This window comes from Podarcis muralis, chromosome 2 (assembly GCF_964188315.1).
Source record: "Podarcis muralis chromosome 2, rPodMur119.hap1.1, whole genome shotgun sequence".
Classification (NCBI taxonomy): Eukaryota; Metazoa; Chordata; class Lepidosauria; order Squamata; family Lacertidae; genus Podarcis; species Podarcis muralis.
In genome coordinates, this window is record NC_135656.1 from 42450457 (window position 1) to 42471122 (window position 20666).

The 20666-nt window shown below is 47.9% G+C and overlaps 1 protein-coding gene across 4 annotated transcripts in view; it reads left to right on the forward strand.

Moving 5' to 3' along the window:
* The window catches only part of NOTCH3 (notch receptor 3), a 57214-nt gene extending 40561 nt beyond the window's left edge, over positions 1-16653 (forward strand). The window contains exons 16-34 of one of the 4 annotated variants that reach the window (XM_028717245.2): positions 241-360; positions 921-1073; positions 2200-2428; positions 3526-3727; positions 3996-4149; positions 4941-5125; positions 6251-6383; positions 6784-7035; positions 7427-7539; positions 8145-8671; positions 9100-9441; positions 10293-10441; positions 10549-10762; positions 10998-11079; positions 11295-11484; positions 11622-12019; positions 12354-12501; positions 13605-13702; positions 13950-16653. In XM_028717245.2, the coding sequence (XP_028573078.1) occupies positions 241-360; positions 921-1073; positions 2200-2428; positions 3526-3727; positions 3996-4149; positions 4941-5125; positions 6251-6383; positions 6784-7035; positions 7427-7539; positions 8145-8671; positions 9100-9441; positions 10293-10441; positions 10549-10762; positions 10998-11079; positions 11295-11484; positions 11622-12019; positions 12354-12501; positions 13605-13702; positions 13950-15185 (4925 nt within the window). In that variant the 3' untranslated portion in view covers positions 15186-16653. The remainder of the gene's footprint in view (positions 1-240; positions 361-920; positions 1074-2199; positions 2429-3525; positions 3728-3995; positions 4150-4940; positions 5126-6250; positions 6384-6783; positions 7036-7426; positions 7540-8144; positions 8672-9099; positions 9442-10292; positions 10442-10548; positions 10763-10997; positions 11080-11294; positions 11485-11621; positions 12020-12353; positions 12502-13604; positions 13703-13949) is intronic. The other 3 variants (XM_028717247.2, XM_028717246.2, XM_028717248.2) reach the window with 3 other exon arrangements.
* Positions 16654-20666: the final 4013 nt, after the last annotated feature.

Consider the following 20666-nt stretch of genomic DNA (forward strand, 5'->3'; position numbering starts at 1 on the left):
AACATTTGTTACTCAATAAACTGACTAACTGGGAAAGCTCTTGAATTAACTTTATTATATATACCTTATGTATAAAGTATAATTCCCACTGACATCACTTTGTGGCTAGACATTTGGTCTCTGAACTTGATTTGTATTCCTGTTGAGTTCAAGACATACATGTTATATAGTTCAGAATAAGATGGCTATTAGGCCAGTGGAAATCCAAACAAGTACCCTTATCTATTTCTCTTCCCACAGGCCGGAATTGTGAGAATGTGCTGGCTCCCTGTTTCCCCAATCCATGTAAGAACAATGGTGTCTGTGACCACACACCGGACTATGAGAGCTTTACCTGTGGTTGTGCACCAGGCTGGCAAGGTACTCAGACTCACGAGCCATGTTCTTCCTGTACCTTTCTGAACATTGTGGCATCTAATCCTATGAGCCTATGTGCCAGTTTTATATTTTAATTTGTTTTAATTTTGGGGTGGCTTTAAATGGCATTTTTACTAATTTGAGTTTGTATTGCTCACTGTCCTGAGTGTCTTTGGATGGAAATGTGAAAAAGAAATTTCAGAAGTGAAACTAAATATTTTTACTTGGTTTGACATTCTTTTATTGATTTTACTTCACAAAATACCTTTACCAGAAGATCTGCCATTCTAATGTGGCATATTTAGCAATATTCCTGATAGTAACATTGGGATTGGATAATTAATAATTTTCTTATATCTATGCATTCTGTGTGGTTGATTATTTGATAGTAGACACATGCCTGGGATATTGTTTTGTTGTTTCCTTCATTGTTGTTGGTTTTTTGCTTCTCCACATAGTGGATGCAGCAATATGAAAAAGTCAATAGAAGTGGATCAGGGGCGGGGAAATGGGGGAAAAGAAACTTAAAAACAAACAGTAACCATATTTTCTTATCCCCATAGGGCAGCAATGCCAGATCGACATTAATGAATGTGACCAGGACCCATGTCGAAATAGGGGCACCTGCACCAACACACATGGCAGTTACAGGTGTGCCTGCCGTCCCGGCTACACTGGTACCAACTGTGAGCTGGATATTGATGACTGCAAACCAAGTGAGTTCATTGAGCACATGGGACAACAGGAAAGAACAACCAAGAATCTGAGATCTTGCTAACTATGTTGGTGAGGCAGTATAGCAAAAAGAACTGGGTGAAAGTTCTAGGAAGAAGGAGCACTGGTAGGACAGGAAACCTAATAAAGAACTGGAAACTGGGCAAAAAGGTCATTAGGTGACATCTGCCTTTCCAGGCTGGCTTCCAAGTTCACATTTTGGGAAGTGGCTGTGCCTTGTCATTTGGCTTATGTCTAGAGAATTAAAATGCTAAGACAATTAAATGGTACAGACTAGATGATTTAAGCAAATTTGCTTTCTTTTACCTAAGCATAATCTGTGTTGCATCACGATTGCTAATTGCAAACTCAGAACTTTGAGTGCCAGTGCTTATGTAGCCAAGACAGAACCCTCCATGCATATGAGAGAGGTGTCGGCAGGTTTGGGTGAACCCCAAGTTTTTCACAGGACTACAAGAAGTTTTGAAGGGGAAACGCTCCTCTTAAACAGTCCAACAAGACAGATTAAGCTTACTGACCATGGAATGCTGACGGATTGTTGTGGGTGGGGTGGGGGAAAGAAAACTGGCAGGGGAACAGGAATGCTTAGCATAGCAACAATTGCTTGCAGGTTCCATTTGTACTTCAGACTTTTAAACTTTGCAGAACTTGGATTTCTTTGACTAGGTATAGAATCGTAGAGTTGGAAGCGACCATGAGGGTCATCTAGTTCAACCCTATGCAATGCACGAATCTTTTGCCCAATGTGGGGCTCGAACCCAGAACCCTGAGATTAAGAGTCTCATGCTCTACCGACTGAGCTATTCCAATATAGGCTAGAGCAGTACTAAGAGTAGGTTGTGGACTGTGACTGCAACTGATATTCAGACAGAACTAGATCTTATTTGGATTGAGTTGTTTGAATGTAACATTAACTCCTGTTAATGCCAGTGAAAATTCAACATGCCTGTGCTCCATCCTCAGTCTCTCCTGGATTATGTCCCTGACTCTGCATGTGTGAAGTTAAACATGACAAAAGATCTTAGTCTTTTTGTATTGGAGGATGTCCTAGTGAAAGAGTTGAGAGCTTGTCTTGATCCCTCTGAGTATTCCTATTCCTGCCAACAGATCCTTGCCTGAATGGTGGCTCCTGCCAAGATGGCATCAGTACTTTCATGTGCACCTGCCTGCCAGGCTTCACAGGCATACACTGTGCAACTGAGACCAATGAGTGCCTGAGTAACCCCTGCCGCAATGGCGCCACCTGCACAGACTATGTCAACAGCTACACTTGTACTTGTGCGCCAGGCTGGGCTGGCCTACACTGTGAGCAGAATGTTCAGGAATGCACTGACAGGTGAGCTGATAGTTTGTCATGAGGAACAGTGACTTATGTCTGCCTATCTTTTAACTCATATTACTCAGAGGGCACATTTTGCAGAATGGATAAAGGTAAAGGGACCCCTGACCATTAGGTCCAGTTGTGGCCGACTCTGGGGTTGCGGCGCTCATCTCGCTTTATTGGCTGAGGGAGCCAGCGTACAGCTTCTGGGTCATGTGGCCAGCATGACTAAGCTGCTTCTGGTGAACCAGAGCAGTGCATGGAAACGCCGTTTACCTTCCCGCTGGAGCTGTACCTATTTATCTTCTTGCACTTTGATGTGCTTTCGAACTGCTAGGTTGGCAGGAGCAGGGACCGAGCAACGGGAGCTCACCCCATCACGGGGATTCGAACCACTGACCTTCTGATTGGCAAGTCCTAGGCGCTGTGGTTTAACCCACAGCACCACCCCGGCCCCATTCATATGAACAAAGCCAAACAGCACTATATGATAGGAGTTAGTCAAGAGGGTTGGCTTACTGCTGTACAGTTCACATGTTTTATATATTCGAGCTAGTTCCCCACTGTTTCATGTTTAATAAGGACCCAGAGTTTTCTTCTCTGCTTTTTAGAACAAAGTGAGTGTCTTATTCTAGTAGCAATGTGCGGAAAGGGCTCTGTTCTAGAAAACTCTAGATGGACGAATGGTTCAGAAGTAGGTAGGATCCTGTTTAAATGGAGACAGTGTCCTCCTGTCCCCTCTTTGCTCCTAACTCCTCTGTCAGTAAAAACAGATAATTAGTTATTCATATGAACACAAGACTAAGCCTGGGGTTAAGTGCTGGATGCTATAGGGTGACAGGAGCAAGATCTGAAGTTCCCCTGGTTGTCAGTTACAGGCAAATTCAATCCAGTTGTAAAGAATGGTCAAATATTGAGTAAGGAGGGAGGCTTATCACACAGTTGCATTTTTCACCTAGAACAGAAACTTCTGTGTAAGACAGATGCAAGCCAGCACAACTAGCCAAGTGTTAGCTGGTGGGGTAGGCCTAGCCTATGCTGGGTGTCTCTTGGGGTAGATAACCTCCTTCCTCCTTCCTTTATTCCTGACTCCTGTACTTTTGTTCCGGCAGCTCCTGCTTCAATGGTGGCACATGCTTGGATGGAGTGAATTCGTACACATGCCACTGCCGGGCTGGCTTCAAAGGATCCCACTGCCAGCATGAGATTGATGAGTGCCAGTCACAGCCCTGCCTCAATGGTGGCGTATGCCAGGATGGTGTGCAGTCCTACCGCTGTACCTGTCCTCAGGGCTACACAGGTTCTCAGTGCCAGGTAATCCACCCCAGGCCTCTGTTGAAAGGGAATAAGGTGGTTCAGGGTTTCTCTTGTTTAAGCCTGAGCCGCTAAGTTTAGATGGAGTTTACATCTTTTCTATAAAAACCCAGTACATATGCCTTGCAAGCAGGCCCCTAGAGAGGTTGCAGTATGGAGACACCTAATGGAGATGGATTGGGAAGGCGCCTGGGTTTCATCATCATTGGTGGGAGCTGGGTGCTTTTATTTTGCCACAAAATCTCTTGCCTTGTCATGCCCCCTCTAGACCCTGCTGGATTTGTGTAGTCGCTCCCCCTGTCAGAATGGTGGCCGCTGTATGCAAACAGGCACTACCTTATCCTGTTCTTGCCCTGGAGGTTGGACTGGGCGTTACTGCGACATCCCCAATGTTTCTTGTGAAGTGGTGGCCAGGAACCGAGGTAAGGAAACATGCTCCAGGGGCAGTGAAACGGAAGCCCTTCTTCCTCATTTATTCTGCTATCTGCTTCCTCAGTGACCTTGATGACGCATGTTTGTCATCCAGGCTCCCCAGCATTATCAGCTTATGCTCACTGGCAAAGCTGATACAGGACTTCCAGAGTTGACACAGAGAATGTTACTTGCCTTCAGTGATGCGGGGACAATGCCCTTGGGTTCACTGGTGCTCCAATCAATATTTCAGACGGCTATTCCCAGTGGCATTGGAAACTAAAAATGCTCAACATTTGAAGTCAATTTTTCCATGCTTCTAGGGGGCAGAATAAAGGCTGCAAATGTTGTTGCAGAAGTGATAGTTCTGTATATGAAACTCTGTAATAATTTCAAAATGGTGTGATAATGGCTGAGGGCAAAGGAGAGTTGGTCTGGATTCCCTGGTCCTGCTATGGTACTGGAGCACGTTGCACGTTCTGTCACAATTTAACCTCTATTATCAAGACTCTAAAGAGGCTTTTTTTTACATTTTACAGAAATGTAAATTAAAATCTGACTTAGGAAACATTGGGATATTTTGTGCTTCCCCAATAAAGTGTCCTTTAAATTGAGGTGGGTGATAAAGTCTAGTGCTTGGAGGAAGCCCTTGGGTTTTGTTCTTATGACCAACTTGCTTGTACAATGTTGCTTCAGTCTTCACTTACCCTGCTTTTAGTCACTTTGTCTAATCATCCTTTGGAAGCAGGAGGGCAGAATATGTGGCAGTACACAATGTGTAATTTGCTTTTCTGTACAATAGGTGTGACCAAAGAGCAAGTGTGTCATTACGGCGGCCGTTGCGTGGATGCTGGCAATACTCACTACTGCATTTGCAAAAAAAGCTACACCGGCAGCTACTGTGAGAGTGAAGTGGACCACTGCCAGTACAACCTGTGTCGAAATGGGGGTACCTGTCGCAGTTTTGTGGGAGACTACGTCTGTGAGGTGAGGGAGTCCTTGCAGCCAGGAACAGGCCAGGGTTCCTGGTGTCTCTTCAGAACTCTGGGAAACCTGGTGACATTTAATGAGGAGTTGTTGAATGTCCAGTGAACAATTATGAAATAAGTTGCAGATTTATGCCATTTTTTAATCTTATTTTCCCAGTAATTAAAAAACCTCTCTATTTTCTTCCAAAGTTTTATTTTGTTGAAATATGGATATGGATTATAATTGTTTTCCCACTACTGCAACCTTCCTTACTTTGGGTGTTAACTCCTATTTGATGGCTGGTCAGATTGGTTGAACTTCCACCATGCCTTATAAAATCCATACATCTTTTGTTTTATTCTTTGCCACATCACTGTTGCATATCAGCAATCAGTGTTGTTTCTCAAAAAATTTCTGTAAGAGGTTTTTTTCCCATCGTGCCAGGCACAGCCAAACCAATATTTATATGCCCTTGTGAGGGATTCAGAGAGTTGTGTTATGTGTAGAAAACAGCCTGCCCTACAAAGTAAAATTTATGGTCATTGCTCCACCCATTTTTGCCTCTGGCTCCACCCACCACATGACTACTGGAAGGTTGCTCAGAAGGGAATGTAGCCATCAGACTGGAGAAGGTTCGCTATCTATGGTCTAGAGACGTTGAAGAAGTACAGCATTACACAGGGACCAAACAGAAATGATACACATTTTTTGTTCATCCACAAGAGCTGCAATGTTTTCTAACAACATATGTTAGCCATGATCTTGTGATACGGTTTCATAATTATGTATAATGTTTGTTCTTGCTATGTATTTTCCTTCCTTTTTATGAAGCCAGACTGATCTATTTGTATAAATCCTGGAATAATTTGCCATAGTCTATTTGCTCAAAGTCCCATTGAAGTTTAAAAACCTTAATTTGGACAAGAAAGAGGATGGTGCAACTTGAAGGATCTTTCCCTTCCTTACGAAATTGTACTAGTTTTACTTGATTTTACACATCAATAATAGTACAGTTTAACAAACAAAACATAAATTTTAATGGAACCAAGAGCAGGAAACCTTTTCAAGGACGCAAGGCTTCAGCCTTCCTGGCCCCTTTGTGCTCATTGCTGTTTTGTCTTGTTTGCTTCTCTCCTACTCCAGTGCCCGCTAGGGTTCGAGGGGAAAAACTGTGAGTATGACATTGATGAGTGTCAGTCACACCCCTGCCAGAATGGAGGGACTTGCATTGATCTTGTTGGCCGCTACATTTGCTCCTGTCCACCTGGAACTCTGGGTAAGTGCTTCTGGGTAAAGGGAGACCTTTACCAATATTACCTGTCGGAGGAAAGTACAAGACTGGGGAAAGGATTTAAGTTCTGAGGGCACAGGTTTCCATTGTTGGATTTGCTATTTTGTTGAGGAATAGTGAAAGCGAGCTCTGGATTTCCCCTTAGGGCACAGGATGGAGAACATGGGCTCAGAGTTCTCCCAGGCCTCTTTTTGAGGGAGGACAGCTTCAGCAACGGTGCCCAGGGCAATGGATGGATGGATGTTGACTCACTGTTGGGCACCGTAAAGGGCGAGGAATCTTGTTTTATCCACAGAGACAATGCAAGGATTGTGAGGAGGAGGAAGAGGTTTGTCTTCCCTGAGTCTGGATGTTTAATATGATGGGGTGTTTGTCATCTCTCTAGGTGTCTTGTGTGAAATAAATGAAGATGATTGTGCTATGAATCCTGGCTCCCGGGTCCCCAAATGCCTCAACAACGGGACATGTGTGGACAGAGTCGGTGGCTACCGATGCAGCTGCCCACCAGGTTTCACAGGCGAGCGCTGTGAGGGAGACATCAATGAGTGCCAGTCCAACCATTGCCACCCACGCAACACACTTGATTGCGTCCAGGAAGCCAGTGACTACCACTGCATTTGCAAGCCTGGGTACACTGGTGAGTGACCGTGTGTTCTCTTTTCATGTGGCTGATGTGTGCATGGGGCAAGGGAGAGGGTGCCCAAAGCAGACCCCAGTGATGCGTAGAGGAGCCAGGCTCAAGGGCTGCAAGTAGGAAGAATCTCCCCTGTAAAGACTTTAGGAGTTCATCTTCAACCAAGTTGGTGGAGGGGAATCCAACTGTGCAGCTAAATGCATATTTGTGATCTAAAACAAAGATTGGAATGGTGACTGGATGAGATGAACCTCTTTGGCCATTTCAGTGAGCATATACGAACTTTGAGAACTACTGTTAAGATGCAAGGCCAAATATAGCAGGGTGGTGGTGGTCTTTGGAGCTAAGTTCTGCTGGAATCCATCAGTAATACTCTTGTTTTTCATACCCTCAGGCCGCCATTGCAAGAACATTGTGAATGCATGTGACTCTCAACCTTGCCAGAATGGTGGGAAGTGTAATCCGGCAGTCAACCTGCCTCTAGGCTACACCTGCCACTGTCCCCGGGTGAGTCCCCTACAACACAGCTGCTCACAGCAAGTGGCTAATGCAGCTCCTGTACACAAACATTGCAAGGGGCTAGGCGAGGGAGAGAAAGGAAGACTGCGGTTGGGAGGATTAGGCGGGGGAACCGCTAGGTTGATATGTTGGTGTTGTGCTATGAATGAGTTTCAATACCTGTTAGGACAAGGTTTCTGTCTGGGAGGCTTTTTGGAGGTAGAGAGTTTAGTGTCCTCCAATGCAAAGCTTGTCATGGAAGGAGTTTCTACTTGGGAGTGGCAGGAAACAAGTCTGCAGCATGATCTTATGGGAATTCTGGTTGTGAAGCCTGCAAGTTTGATGCAGTGCCATAACACAATGCAGAAGTCTAATATTGGCTGATAAGGGAAGATGGTGCCCAGTACTGGAGGATGTGGGGTGTGGGAAGGTACTTCTTGAGGGCAGGTGCTGGGCCTTGAGATTTGTGGAGGGAAGAATTTACTCACCAGGCTGAGCGCTTGTAAGAGGACAGCTATGGTGCCAGAGGCTTTCTGTTGTTAGGCCAGCAGTTGGAGCGATTTGAGGGCTTGGCCGGCTTTCCAATCCTAACTCTGCTTGTTATTCTTTTCCAGGGTTATTCAGGCATCCGCTGTGAGCGCATGCTCTCCTGCCGGGAACTCTCCTGCTTCAATGGTGGCAGCTGCCGGACCACAGCGCTGGGTCCTCGCTGCTCCTGCCTGCCTGGGTGGGCTGGGCCGGAATGCCGCCTGCATGCCAACAGCAGCTGTGCCAGCATGCCCTGCCACAATGGGGGTGCTTGCCATGAGACTGCTGACCCCCCTTATTTCCAGTGCCTTTGTCTTGGTGACTACACGGGGTTCCGCTGCCAGACCCGCACCCTGAAGCTCCCCGAGGTCCACTGCCCGCTGAAGGAGTGTGCTGCAAAGGCCGGGGATTTCTACTGTGACAAGATGTGCAACAGTCCAGCCTGCCACTGGGATGGCGGTGACTGTTCCCTGCGAGTTGATGATCCCTGGAAGCAGTGCGAGAGCCCCCTGTGCTTGCAGCTCTTCAACAACAGCCAGTGTGATGAGATGTGCAACACTGCCGAGTGCCTTTACGACAACTTTGACTGCAAGAGCCATGAGTCCAGCTGCAAGTGAGTCCTGCCACTGCCTCTTGAGTAGGGGAGGCCTCTAGTTGTGTATACTGTACCAGAGACCCCTGGAATCAAGGGCCACCCCAACTAACTGAGGAACCAAGACTTATTTTAGGCAGTGTAGGGGTGCTGTGCACAAACTCGGGTGCTTCCACTGAGACCTATGAATTTATATCTGTCCCTATGTCCGACACCAAACATGGCAGAGTCTTGGTATTATTTGCATGGATTCCTTCTATGTATTCCACTTGACTAGCTCTGAGACTTGGCCATGTTAGCTGTGGGGTGTAGGAATCCGCTGCAGAACCATAATGCCTTGTGCCCTTTCCTCCTTAGGGCTTAACTAGGCACCAGTGAGCTGTATTGGCATAGGGTTGGTTATGACAGGCGTGACTCAGTTCCTTCTCCTCCTCCTCCTTCTTCCACAGCCCTGTCTATGAGAAATACTGCTCAGATCACTTTGCTGATAGCCATTGTGACCAGGGCTGCAACAATGAAGAGTGTGGCTGGGATGGGCTGGACTGTGCACTGGAGGTGCCTGAGCGCTTGGCGGACGGCGTTCTGGTCATCACTGTGCTGCTACACCCTGACGAATTGCTCCGCACAAGCGCCACCTTCCTGCAGAAGCTGAGTTCCATTTTGAGAACCTCCTTGCGCTTCCGCCGTGACAAGGACGGTAACTTCATGATCAAGCCATATTATGGCAGTCGGCCACCGTATTATGGATCTGGCGGTCGGCAACGCAGGGAACTGGAACAAGAGATTATTGGGTGAGTCACACAGAGGAGCTGAAGAAAAGCAAGGAGCTTTGAGAGTTCAGAGAGCTGCTTGGTTGGGGGGGGGGGTGTTGTAGGACCCAGGCCTTAAGGAACATGGAGGGAGGAATATAAGAAGGTTCTGAATTGGAAGGAGAGGTAGTTGGGCCCAGAGGCTCAGCTAAACTACTTCCAACAGCCTTCACAGAATAAGGCAGCTGTGGGGGGGGGGGGGACTGTAGAACTGGCATACAAATCTGAGGGTTTTGAGGAAATACTAACAAATCCCGAGTCACCACAAAAACTGTTTTGGAGCTGATAACAGGATTATTTAGTGATAGATTTCCATAACTAGACGGGAATTCATTCAAGCGCTTTTAGATAACTTTATTATATTATTCAAGAACCGCTTCTGATGCCTAACTGCTTTCTTAGCCAAAGTACCAGAAGGTGGCTAATGAAATAAAAGAAGCAAGCGAGTGCCTGAGATAGTGGAGGATCTCTGGAAGCTTTAGGTTAATGCCAAGCAAGTGGGTTGCATGCATCGTTAAGAACAAACGGGGTAAATGTGATCTGCTTAGGAAGAGTCAGCCTGCATTTTGTAAGAAGAGATTGTGCTTCACAAATACATTAGGATTATTAAAGCTACTGATAGAATCTTGGGTGGTCTTTTCCTTGATGTGTGTATTTGGAAGTGCCCATTCTAAAATTCAGTGTGTAAAAAGCAACAGACCTTGTTTCCTGCACCAAAGGATGAATGGGGAGCAGGACCTTCTGTGGAGCTGGCTGACTTGCCTTGTCCTAGGATTGTGTGTGCTACTAGATAAGGAGTTCTAGGCCCTCATAACACTTGCTTCTTCCTCCAGGTCTGAGGTCACTCTTGAGATTGATAACCGACTCTGCTACCAGGCTTCAGACAAGTGCTTCCCTGATGCAGATAGTGCTGCAGACTATCTGGCTGCCCTGTCAGCGGTGGAGCGCCTAGAGTTCCCATACCCCCTGAAGGCTGTGCGAGGTGAGGGCAGCAGAGGAGTCATTTGCTGGAAGCAGAATTTGACTGGGTTTGGACTTTACAGGAAGGTCATGACAGGGTCTCCTAATAGGGCGGTATTGTTTCTACAGGTGAAAAGATCAAAGAGGAAGGCGAACTTAAGCTGGTGCCATTGCTGGTGGTGGCATGCCTGATTCTGCTGGTGATTCTGGTGCTGGGTGTGCTAGTGGCACGGCGCAAAAGAGAGCACAGCACCCTCTGGTTCCCTGAAGGCTTCAGTCTGAAGAAAGAGAGCAGCAATAAGAACCGGCGTGAGCCTGTGGGTCAGGATGCCCTAGGCATGAAGTAAGAGCCTTTCATTCACCCAGAATGAAACCCCAGTTCCTGCAGCAGGTTTCAGCTTCTGCAGGAGATGGTCAGCTATCTGTGGCTCCCAAATGTGCTTTAGTTAGCTGATGGAGAACTTTTCCTTCATTTTGTGGTGTGGTGTGGGAAAGAGCAAGAGGGTGTAAGCCCATAGGCTTGGTGTTTGCCCTGCACTACTGTTTGACTTCACTGTGTATCTTTCCCCCTGCTGCAGGAATATTGGCAAAGGAGAGAGCCTAATACCAGACAGCTCAGAAGACTGGCTGGAAGAGTGCCCAGAGGCCAAGCGACTAAAGGTATTCCTTTTGAGACTTTGCCTGTCTTAAGAAAGGGGATTCCAGCTCCTCATAAGAGCTACCCCACTGCCTCCCCCGCCCTTTCTCTTGGTGTCCGCAGGTATTACTCCCTGCATCAGACTACTTGTGGGCCTGACTCATTAGTGTTTGCAAGCAGCAATGAAGTAGTTTGATGCACTAGGTGAATAGGCGCATATTATGTCTTTCCATAATAGCTACAGGCCCGTGTTCATCCTTGCCAGGTGGAGGAGCCAGCCATAGATCGTGAAGACCCTGTGGACTGCCGTCAATGGACACAGCATCACTTGGTGGCAGCAGACATCCGCATGCCGCCATCTATGGCCCTGACGCCACCCCAGGGTGAATTTGATACTGACTGCATGGACGTCAATGTCCGTGGACCAGGTAACTGGGAATAAGGGCAGCGAGTTGGGTCTGCGAGCGCTCATACGGAGCTTTTGCAGACAGTGTCTGATGAACAGAATAGATCTGTTACTTCCTGTCTTCTGTAACAAGTCCCAACATGTTTTGTTCTAATCCAGTATGTGGCACATGGGAGAGGAGAAACAGAGCAAATCTTTTAACAAAAGCCAAACACAACAGCAACAACCCTTGTTGGGATCTCCTTACAGATGGTTTCACTCCACTTATGTTGGCCTCCTTCCGTGGTGGTGGTGAAATGGAGACTGAACTGGCTGAGGAAGAGGAAGCGGATGACTCCTCTGCCAACATAATCTCGGACCTAATCTGCCAGGGGGCTAACCTGAGTGCCCAGACAGACCGCACAGGTGAAACTGCCCTGCATTTGGCTGCCAGATATGCACGGGCAGATGCTACCAAGCGCTTGCTGGATGCTGGTGCCGATACCAATGCACAAGACAACACAGGGCGCACACCGCTTCATGCTGCCGTGACTGCTGATGCCCAGGGAGTCTTCCAGGTAGGTCTCACCCAATGGACTAGTGTGGCCTTTTAAATCCTGGACATAAATCCCCTTCCCCTGCCTTGCCCATGTTAACAGCATGCTCCAGTACCCTTTTTAAGTGGAGAGCCACTGTGATGGTTACCACCTGGAAGTTATTCGTGTGTTATCCACTCATTACCTCTCTGGGGACACGATGAAAAGTTAGTCAGCCTGGCTGTACTTTGCATTGATAAGAGTGAATGAGAACCTAAGAACTGTACTTGAGGCGATAGTGTTACTGTGCACACGCTGCCTTGGATGGTGTGTGTTTTTGGCACCAACCTAACACACCAACATGTTCTGTTGCCAGATCCTGATCCGGAATCGATCTACAGACTTGGATGCCCGAATGGGGGATGGTTCAACAGCACTGATCCTAGCAGCCAGGCTGGCTGTTGAGGGCATGGTGGAGGAGCTGATTGTCTGCCACGCTGATGTCAACGCTGTGGATGAGATGGGTACGTAACCCCCAGAGAGGCTGCGGGGCTGAGTTCATTTACTTGGCTAGCCTGCGTTATGCTGAACTTCAGCGGGAGGCCTCCTCAGAACTACAACATGCATTGCAAATGTATTCCAAATTAATGCCACAAATGCACTGGCTGAACCTCCAGTCTGGTTGCCCTGGGCATTTCTCAAGCATCAGCAATTCACTTGGCCATTCTCCTGACTCCTGCTTCCCTCTCTAAGCTCCTTAGATGCATTCTGATGAGGCTCTGCAAGGCAAGAGCCCCTGTCATCATAGAGCCCTGAGTGCCAGAGGTGGGCGGAGCAAAAGGATGGATTACACACGTGACAAGGAGTGTGGGATTATTATTTATCTCTCTCTCGTCACATTCTTGAGAGTCAATAGGACACCCCCCCTCTCTCTGCTACCTATTTTTTACTGGCTCTTCTTTTTTCAGTCTGCCTATTGAACTGCTGGAAAGGGGACAGAAAACCCTTGCCAGAACTGATTGGGTGCAGAGGATTTCCCTCTCCAAGCATCCATTGCTGGCGTCCCTCTTCCCATATCTCGCCCCCAGCCAGAGTTCTAAACTATTTGCTTGCAGAGGGCATGCCCTGCCTGCCCTTCCATCATTCCACCCATTTTGCCTTTTCCCGTTCCAATCCACCACCCTGCCCTCCTTTCCCCCTCTCCCACCCGCATGAAAATAAGCCAAGATCCATGTGTGGCCCTCGTTCCTGATGTATTAAGACAACGCCTTACTGTGTGGAGGGGTATTAAGAGAGTCTTGGTGTGCAGGGTCGAAATGACAGAAGACCTTCTGGGGAACCTGCTGGTGATTCTGGGGACCCCATAGCTGCTTGACTCTTGCATGGACATGCATCTCCATAACAAAGCAGCTGATTTGCTGAGAGGACAAATCCAGAGTCTACAGAAGGTCCAGCATTAAAGCACAGAATGAGCAGCAACAGGCGAGGATGGTAGTGAGGAGCAAGGTGGTAGCTTTAGATTGAGGAGAGTTAGGGGAGCTGATGCAGCAGAATACTTCTAGTGGGATCTGAGACTCGGTATCAAAGAGAGAACTTACAGTAATCCTCATGGTGTCGTTCCTCTCAGGTAAATCAGCCCTGCACTGGGCAGCAGCTGTCAACAATGTGGAGGCCACGATTGCGCTGCTGAAGAATGGAGCCAACAAGGACATGCAGGACAGCAAAGTAAGTTCTTTATTGCATTTGTTTTTCATGTGATGCTTTAAGTTTCATGTGTCCCCATAACTTGGCAGAATCACATCTGTTGCTGTAGGCTCTTTCTGACAGGAGCAGCTCTTTCCATCCCTGTAAATGTCTTTAAGCTAGTCCTGTATATGGTGGGGAGGTTTACATGGAGACCAGAAGCTCATGGCTCCTTTTCTAGAACGCTTTGTAGTATGTGCTCTTCATCACCCTGTCCTCTCTGCGGCAGGAGGAGACACCGCTGTTCCTGGCAGCCCGGGAAGGCAGTTACGAGGCAGCCAAAATCCTGCTGGATCACTTTGCCAACCGCGAAATCACAGACCACATGGATCGCCTGCCACGCGACGTGGCTCAGGAGCGCTTGCACCACGACATTGTCCGGCTTCTGGACGACTACAACACCGTGCGCAGCCCACAGGGGGCGTTGCCTGCCGGCCACTCCCTCTCCCCTCTCATGTGCCCTCCCAATAGCTTCTTGCCCAGCTTGAAGCCCACGCCACAGGGCAAGAAGAGCCGGCGCCCTAGCACCAAGAACGCGGCAGGCAGCAGCGCCAGCCTGGCAAGGGAGAGCAAAGAGGCCAAGGCACGTGCCAAGAAGCTCAACCTGGAGTGCCAAGGCTCTCTCCTGGAGAGCTCTGTCACCCTGTCTCCCGTTGACTCACTGGACTCCCCCTATGTGCCCAACCCTGCCTCGCCAGGGGTCTTCCACCCAGCCAACTCCTCCCTGTCAGTGCCCTCCACTCCCATGGTCCATGGCATGATGGAGGCGCCCTTTGCTGTCAGTCTGGCACGCCTCAGCGACCTAGGGGATGGCACCCTCCTCTCCATGAACCGCCTCTCGGTGCCACCAGGCCGCATGGGGCTCAGCCTGGGCATGGTGAGCCCCGTGGCCATGCCCTTTGATTGGCACGCCCGTGTCCCCACTTCCCAGTGCCAGCCAATCATAGGGGTTGTGCACCCTGCCGCCTCCCATCCCAACCTGCACCAACCAGGCCAGGCTTTCCCACCAGGGCTGCTTCTGCCCAGCCACATGGCCATGGGGCACAGCTCCCAGGGTCTGCCCAACTCAGCTCCTCCACAGGCCAAGGAGGCAGCCCAGCCCATGCCCCCGCCAGCTACCACCATGAGAACCAACCAGCCTGTCTCGCCCCAGGAGGCCCAGGGGGCGCCCCGTGCAGGGCCCCCACAGTACCTAAAGCCGGCAGGGGTGGAGGATTACCCGACACCCCCTTCTCAACACAGCTACACACAGGGGCAGGACGCGACCCCCAAGCACTTCCTCCATCCGCCCAGTGAGCACCCCTACCTGACTCCTTCGCCAGAGTCCCCAGAGCAGTGGAGCAGCCCCTCGCCCCACTCCTTGTCCGACTGGTCTGAATCTACTCCCAGCCCGACTGTCCTGGGGCCCAGCCACACCCAGCTGCCTTCGGTGGAGCCATCCGCTAAGATGCAGGTGTTTGCGTGAGGCGGTGGGTGGTGGAGCAGATCCCAGAGGCCTGTGTCCCTCTGTGGCCCCCATTGGGGCCTGCACTTGCCTCAGGGGCTCCTGTCGTCGTTTCCCCTGACTGTGTTTTTATAAGAGAAAAACTCAAGTGTAAAAAGGTTTTTTTAAAAAATAAAATAAAATAAAATATGCCTGGTCTTGGAGGGGGAAGGCATGGCCTCCCCGTTCCCTCACTGCCACAGAGCCCAGGCTGGCCCTCTCCCTTCCCCTCCCCTGTAACCATGGCAACGAGGTTTCAGGGGAGGGCTTTTTTTTAAAAAAAGAAAATAAACTTTTTTTTTTTTGTATAAACACTGCATTTACTCCAAACGCTTTATTTTTTACAATGTATGCAATGTCAGAACCCCTGTCTTGCCACTCTTCTTCCTATGGGTCTTGAGCTGTGAGGAATGGAGAGGAAACTGTGCCCCTTGCTCCCCCCCTCTGCATGGCACTGTCTCTCGGGTCGAGCACCCACCTCCCCTCCCACCATGTTGGGGCGGGATTCTGCTCACTGTATTTGTGTACTGGGTACGCAGCATTAGCCCAGACTGGCATTGCTATGCAGAGGGTCGAGCCCCAAACCTGCCCGCTGTCCTGCAGGAAACTAAGCCCCATAGGCCCCCCCCCCCAAACTTGGCACTTCTTCACATTCCAGGTTAATTTATTCATCTTAAATTCTACAGCATTCCCACCCTGTCCCCCACAAAATCCCCCTTGACTTTCCAAATTGCTTCAGCTAACGCTAGCCATGGTCATGGGGATTTTTTCAGTCTCCAGAGTATTCTGAGCCACTCTTGTTTTCCCCTTTTATTCTTATATTTTATTATTATTATTCCCGGCCTTTACTAACATTCCTCCCATCTGGTCCAAGGCCGCCTTCGGCCTACATCGGCAAGTTACATTTTCCCTGTACGATGAGTTCCTTGCCCCTGTGGTACTGCGTGGGAATCTTGGGGGCAGCCCCAGACACTAAAAAGAGTTTCACTCTGTCGTGAACGGTACTGAGATAGAACACAAAATGCTTCCTCTGTTTCTCCTCAAAAAACATCTGGCCCCAGCAGCCAACTACCTACACTTTCCTCACTCCCTGACCCCCCTCCCCTTCGCACTCTGTACATTCCAGCTATCCCTGGCTGTAAATACTGCTGGTGGGAGCAGGTGCCCAGGCAGGACCTTGGTCCGGTGGTGACCGCTGCTTCCTTCCCACCCCACCCCCTTCCCTTCCCATGCTCTGTAGCAATAGTGGGGGAATGGCCCTGCGCAAGTCAGACCTCTCTTGTCATAGAAGGACCATTTCTAGCTCATTTAAATAAATAAACAAAAAAACTTTTTTAAAAAAACAAATTAAAAAAAAATCCAGTGTAAACCAAGTAGCTTTAAAGCAGCTGGGTGCTTTGTGTACAGAGCGGCTTGAGCCGCGGCATAATAAACATAGCTAATAAGGAAATCGCCTCTGCTTCCTCTGTGCGTCTTTTGTTTCTTTTTGTTTCGTAGTTGCAAGTTCCGGCTGTGTAGCAAGCCACTACGTATTTACATATATCTATACAGTGGTACCTCGGGTTAAGAACTTAATTCGTTCCGGAGGTCCGTTCTTAACCTGAAACTGTTCTTAACCTGAAGCACCACTTTAGCTAATGGGGCCACCACGCCGCTGGAGCACGATTTCTGTTCTCATCCTGAAGCAAAGTTCTTAACCTGAGGTAATATTTCTGGGTTAGCATATGTAACCTGAAGCGTTTGTAACCCAAGGTACTTTGTAACCCAAGCGTTTGTAGTGTACTACAAATAGATTCAATAGGTTTTGTCTTGTTTTCCTTCCATTCTGGGTCACTATGGAATACAGCCGTACCTTGGTTCTTGAACGCCTTGTGACTCAAACGTTTTGCCTCCCGAACGCCACTAACCCGGAAGTGAGTGTTCCAGTTTGCGAACGTTCTTTGGAACCCGAACGTCCAACGCTGCTTCTGCAGCTTCCGATTGAGTGCAGGAAGCTCCTGCAGCCAATCGGAAGCCGTGCCTTGCTTTTGGAACGTTTTCAGAAGTCAAACAGACTTCTGGAATGGATTCTGTTTGAGAACCAAGGTACGACTCTACTATCAAAGGTTCTTCCACTACCACCCTTTCAAATGCCTGCTCTCTGTGACTTCTTCAGCGTTGTAGCGTTTGAAAGAAGGTTGCTGGCTTTCAAGAGCGTTGCTGTGACCGATGTGCTTAGACGCATAGGTCCATAGGCTTTCCATTATTGGATTTTGAACTTCCTACCATAAGGGGATCCTTTTGACGCTCATTATTCTGCCACGGAAATATGGAACTGTTTTAGGGCTCACCCTTGATTCGATATGGGGCACTGGCCATGTCTTTTGGGCTTCACTGTTGCTGCACATGACCTGAGGACACGCACAATGCTTCCTGGCAGCTGCACATTGTAGGAGCGGTGGCTAAGCTGTCTTTCAGCAAATCATCTAATGGAAGAACCTCTGATAAACCCCACAGTTTTAGAAAACAAAAACACTTTTTACAAGCAGAAATGCCTTTAAAAAGGTTACGTCGCCATCACAACAGAGAACAATAAATACATACTTTCCTCGCAAACTTCCATTTCTTTAGCAGGGTCTTAATGCTTTTTCTTGCCTCGGATTTCACCTGAGGTTTTTGTTTGCTGAGTCATCAAAGCAATATGACGTCACAGCATTCCAAACATGATTTGCAAATGAACAATCAATGGTGTTCTGTTTGGCTTCCCCAGAGCGGGGGCGGGAAATCTATTGCTTCCTAAACTGAAGATGGCTTGCGCTTGCAAGTTGCCAGGATTAATCTTAATCTATGTGCATGTAATGCTTTCTCATCTGTGGCAGCACAATGCAGAGACAGGAACTGATACAACCTTGGAAGTTTCACTGCTAAAAATATCTGTGTTGAAAAGAAGTTGGGATACATTACTTTGGTTTCCCACATACGAAGCAGTCTATGGACAGAAACATTGCCTTAACCAGAGAATCTAACCTTGTGGTGTGTTTGGGTATGGTGGCTGATGGGAAGTCCCAGTTTTTCCCATGCAAGCATATTGAAGACTTCTGAAGAAGGAGCACAGAGTGAAACACCCAACAGAAGCAGCAAGCAACAGATAGTGGACACAGGAATCAACAACCATATATGAAACCTTGTCTTTTCTTGGGGGTAAATCACGAGCTGTTTCATAGACACTGAAAAAGCTGCCCCTTGAATAGCTAATACAGTAAGAAGATTAAAGAACTCACCTTCCTGAGATCATATTTTAATACAGTACTTCATCCAGTAAAGGATGTGACTGACTAACGATAGAACTCCGCTGCCCAGAGTGGCTGGGGAAACCCAGCCAGATGGGTGGGGTAGAAATAATAAATTATTATTGTTATAATTACTATTATATCTCCCAGGAATGTCCAGGAAACTGCCTTGAGAAGGCATGGTTCATTTTTACTTTAGGTTGGCAAGTATCACCAAGCTCCACAAGGCCTGCAATATTCTACCTCCCCATTAGGCCCCCTAATAGTTCTGTTCAGTTATTCCCTGTGTAGTCTGTTCCTCCTCTTTTTTAACATTTCCAGTCTTATTGCTATAGCAGTTGCTCACCACTGTGTGGCAGCAGAGATGGTAAAGCTGCCAACTCGTGCTGGGCTGTTCTAAGGGACTGCGTTTTCTATTACGAGTTTATTGCACACATAAATAAAATACAAATAGTAGTATCCTTTAATAATTTAGAGTTTCCTGGCACCTTAAGAACAAACAAATTTATTGGGCTTCAGATTTTTGTGAGTGTGAACCCATTTTATCAGACCTGTGAAGAAGAAGGTTCAGCCTCCCCCCCCCCCACCTCCACCAACCTGGTGCCCTTGAGGCATTTTGGGCTACAACTTCCATAAAATGCTGTCCTGTTTGGTTATTAAGAAAGAAAGCCACTTATGTGACCACTTCACTTACCTGCTCAAATGGCTCTTGCCCACAGACGTTTATGCCACAATAAATTTGTTAGGTCTTTAAAGTATCCCAAGGTTCTGGTCTTGTTTTGCTGCGACAGCCTAATATGGCCTCTGAAAACCAAAGTGTTGCAGCCCCGAATCAGTGAAAATGTCAGAGATCCTGCATATGGGAAAGTGCCTATAGGAACCAAGTACAGTGGTACCTCAGGTTAAGTACTTAATTCGTTCCGGAGGTCCGTTCTTAACCTGAAACTGTTCTTAACCTGAAGCACCACTTTAGCTAATGGGGCCTCCCGCTGCTGCCGCGCCGCTGGAGCACAATTTCTGTTCTCATCCTGAAGCAAAGTTCTTAACCCGAGGTACTATTTCTGGGTTAGCGGAGTCTGTAATCTGAAGCGTATGTAACCTGAAGCGTATGTAACCTGAAGCGTATGTAACCCAAAGTACCACTGTACTGGTATTACAAATTGCTGCTGGGAAGCTACCCCTGAAAAATGAAGGTGTTAAGTGTGATGAGCCTGATTTAAATCACTTCACAGGGTGGGCCTGCACACGGAATAATTTTCACTGGGCCACCATAACGTAAGCTATATAGTTTGTGGTGACACAGTGAGAGTCACTCCGTCCACCTTAGAAGCTACTATCAGGCGTTGACATCATATGCTTTCTGAGGGCCATGCTTCAGCTAGAGGCCCACTGCCCCCCCTTAAACCCCCTGGCCCTGATCTTCCTCTTCCTTGTTCTGCTACTGCCTGTTCACCTGCCCGCTTGGAGTGAGCAAAAAGGGAGTAGTCTGCTTACTGGTGCACCTCCTGATATATGTGCAGGCTGCACCCAGATAAATAGGGAAAGCAAAATGGGTGGCAGTGACAGTCGTAAAGGGGTGGTGGATCCACTAAGACCATCTTGCTCAAGGCCCTCTCAAAAACTGACTGCTATGAATGAGCAGCTCCCCAGAGGAAAGTGTTGCCTTTAATACAATCCTTAGTTTCCGTCTTTTGCTACAGGCAAGATGGTCTTTTAGATGCAGCCATTAGTATTGCTTTAGGCTGGCCACGTTCTTGCTGATTTCAGCAGGTGTGATGGAGGTTTTCAGGCAAGGAACAAACCTAGACACTGGGAACTGTGATAGTTTTCTAGACCAATAGCTTTTGGGGGTGAGGGAGATAAGTGGAGAGACGGGGGGGGGGGGCACTGAACTATTCTATCTTTAGCTAATAACTAGGATCTTCCTTCCATTCTTTTTTTTTTTTAAGCACAGTACAAGAAAACAAGGGGAAACATGCAAGTCTAGTGTACACGAATGCATCAAAATTTAAAGTCTTGGGTCAATCTAATCCTATGCCCGTTTGCTTAGGGAAACATGCAAGTCTAGTGTACACGAGTGCATCAAAATTTAAAGTCTTGGGTCAATCTAATCCTATGCCCGTTTGTTTAGGAGTAAGCCTTATTTATCTCAATGAAACTATTGAGTCAACAGGTTGCAAAACCCACAAAAACC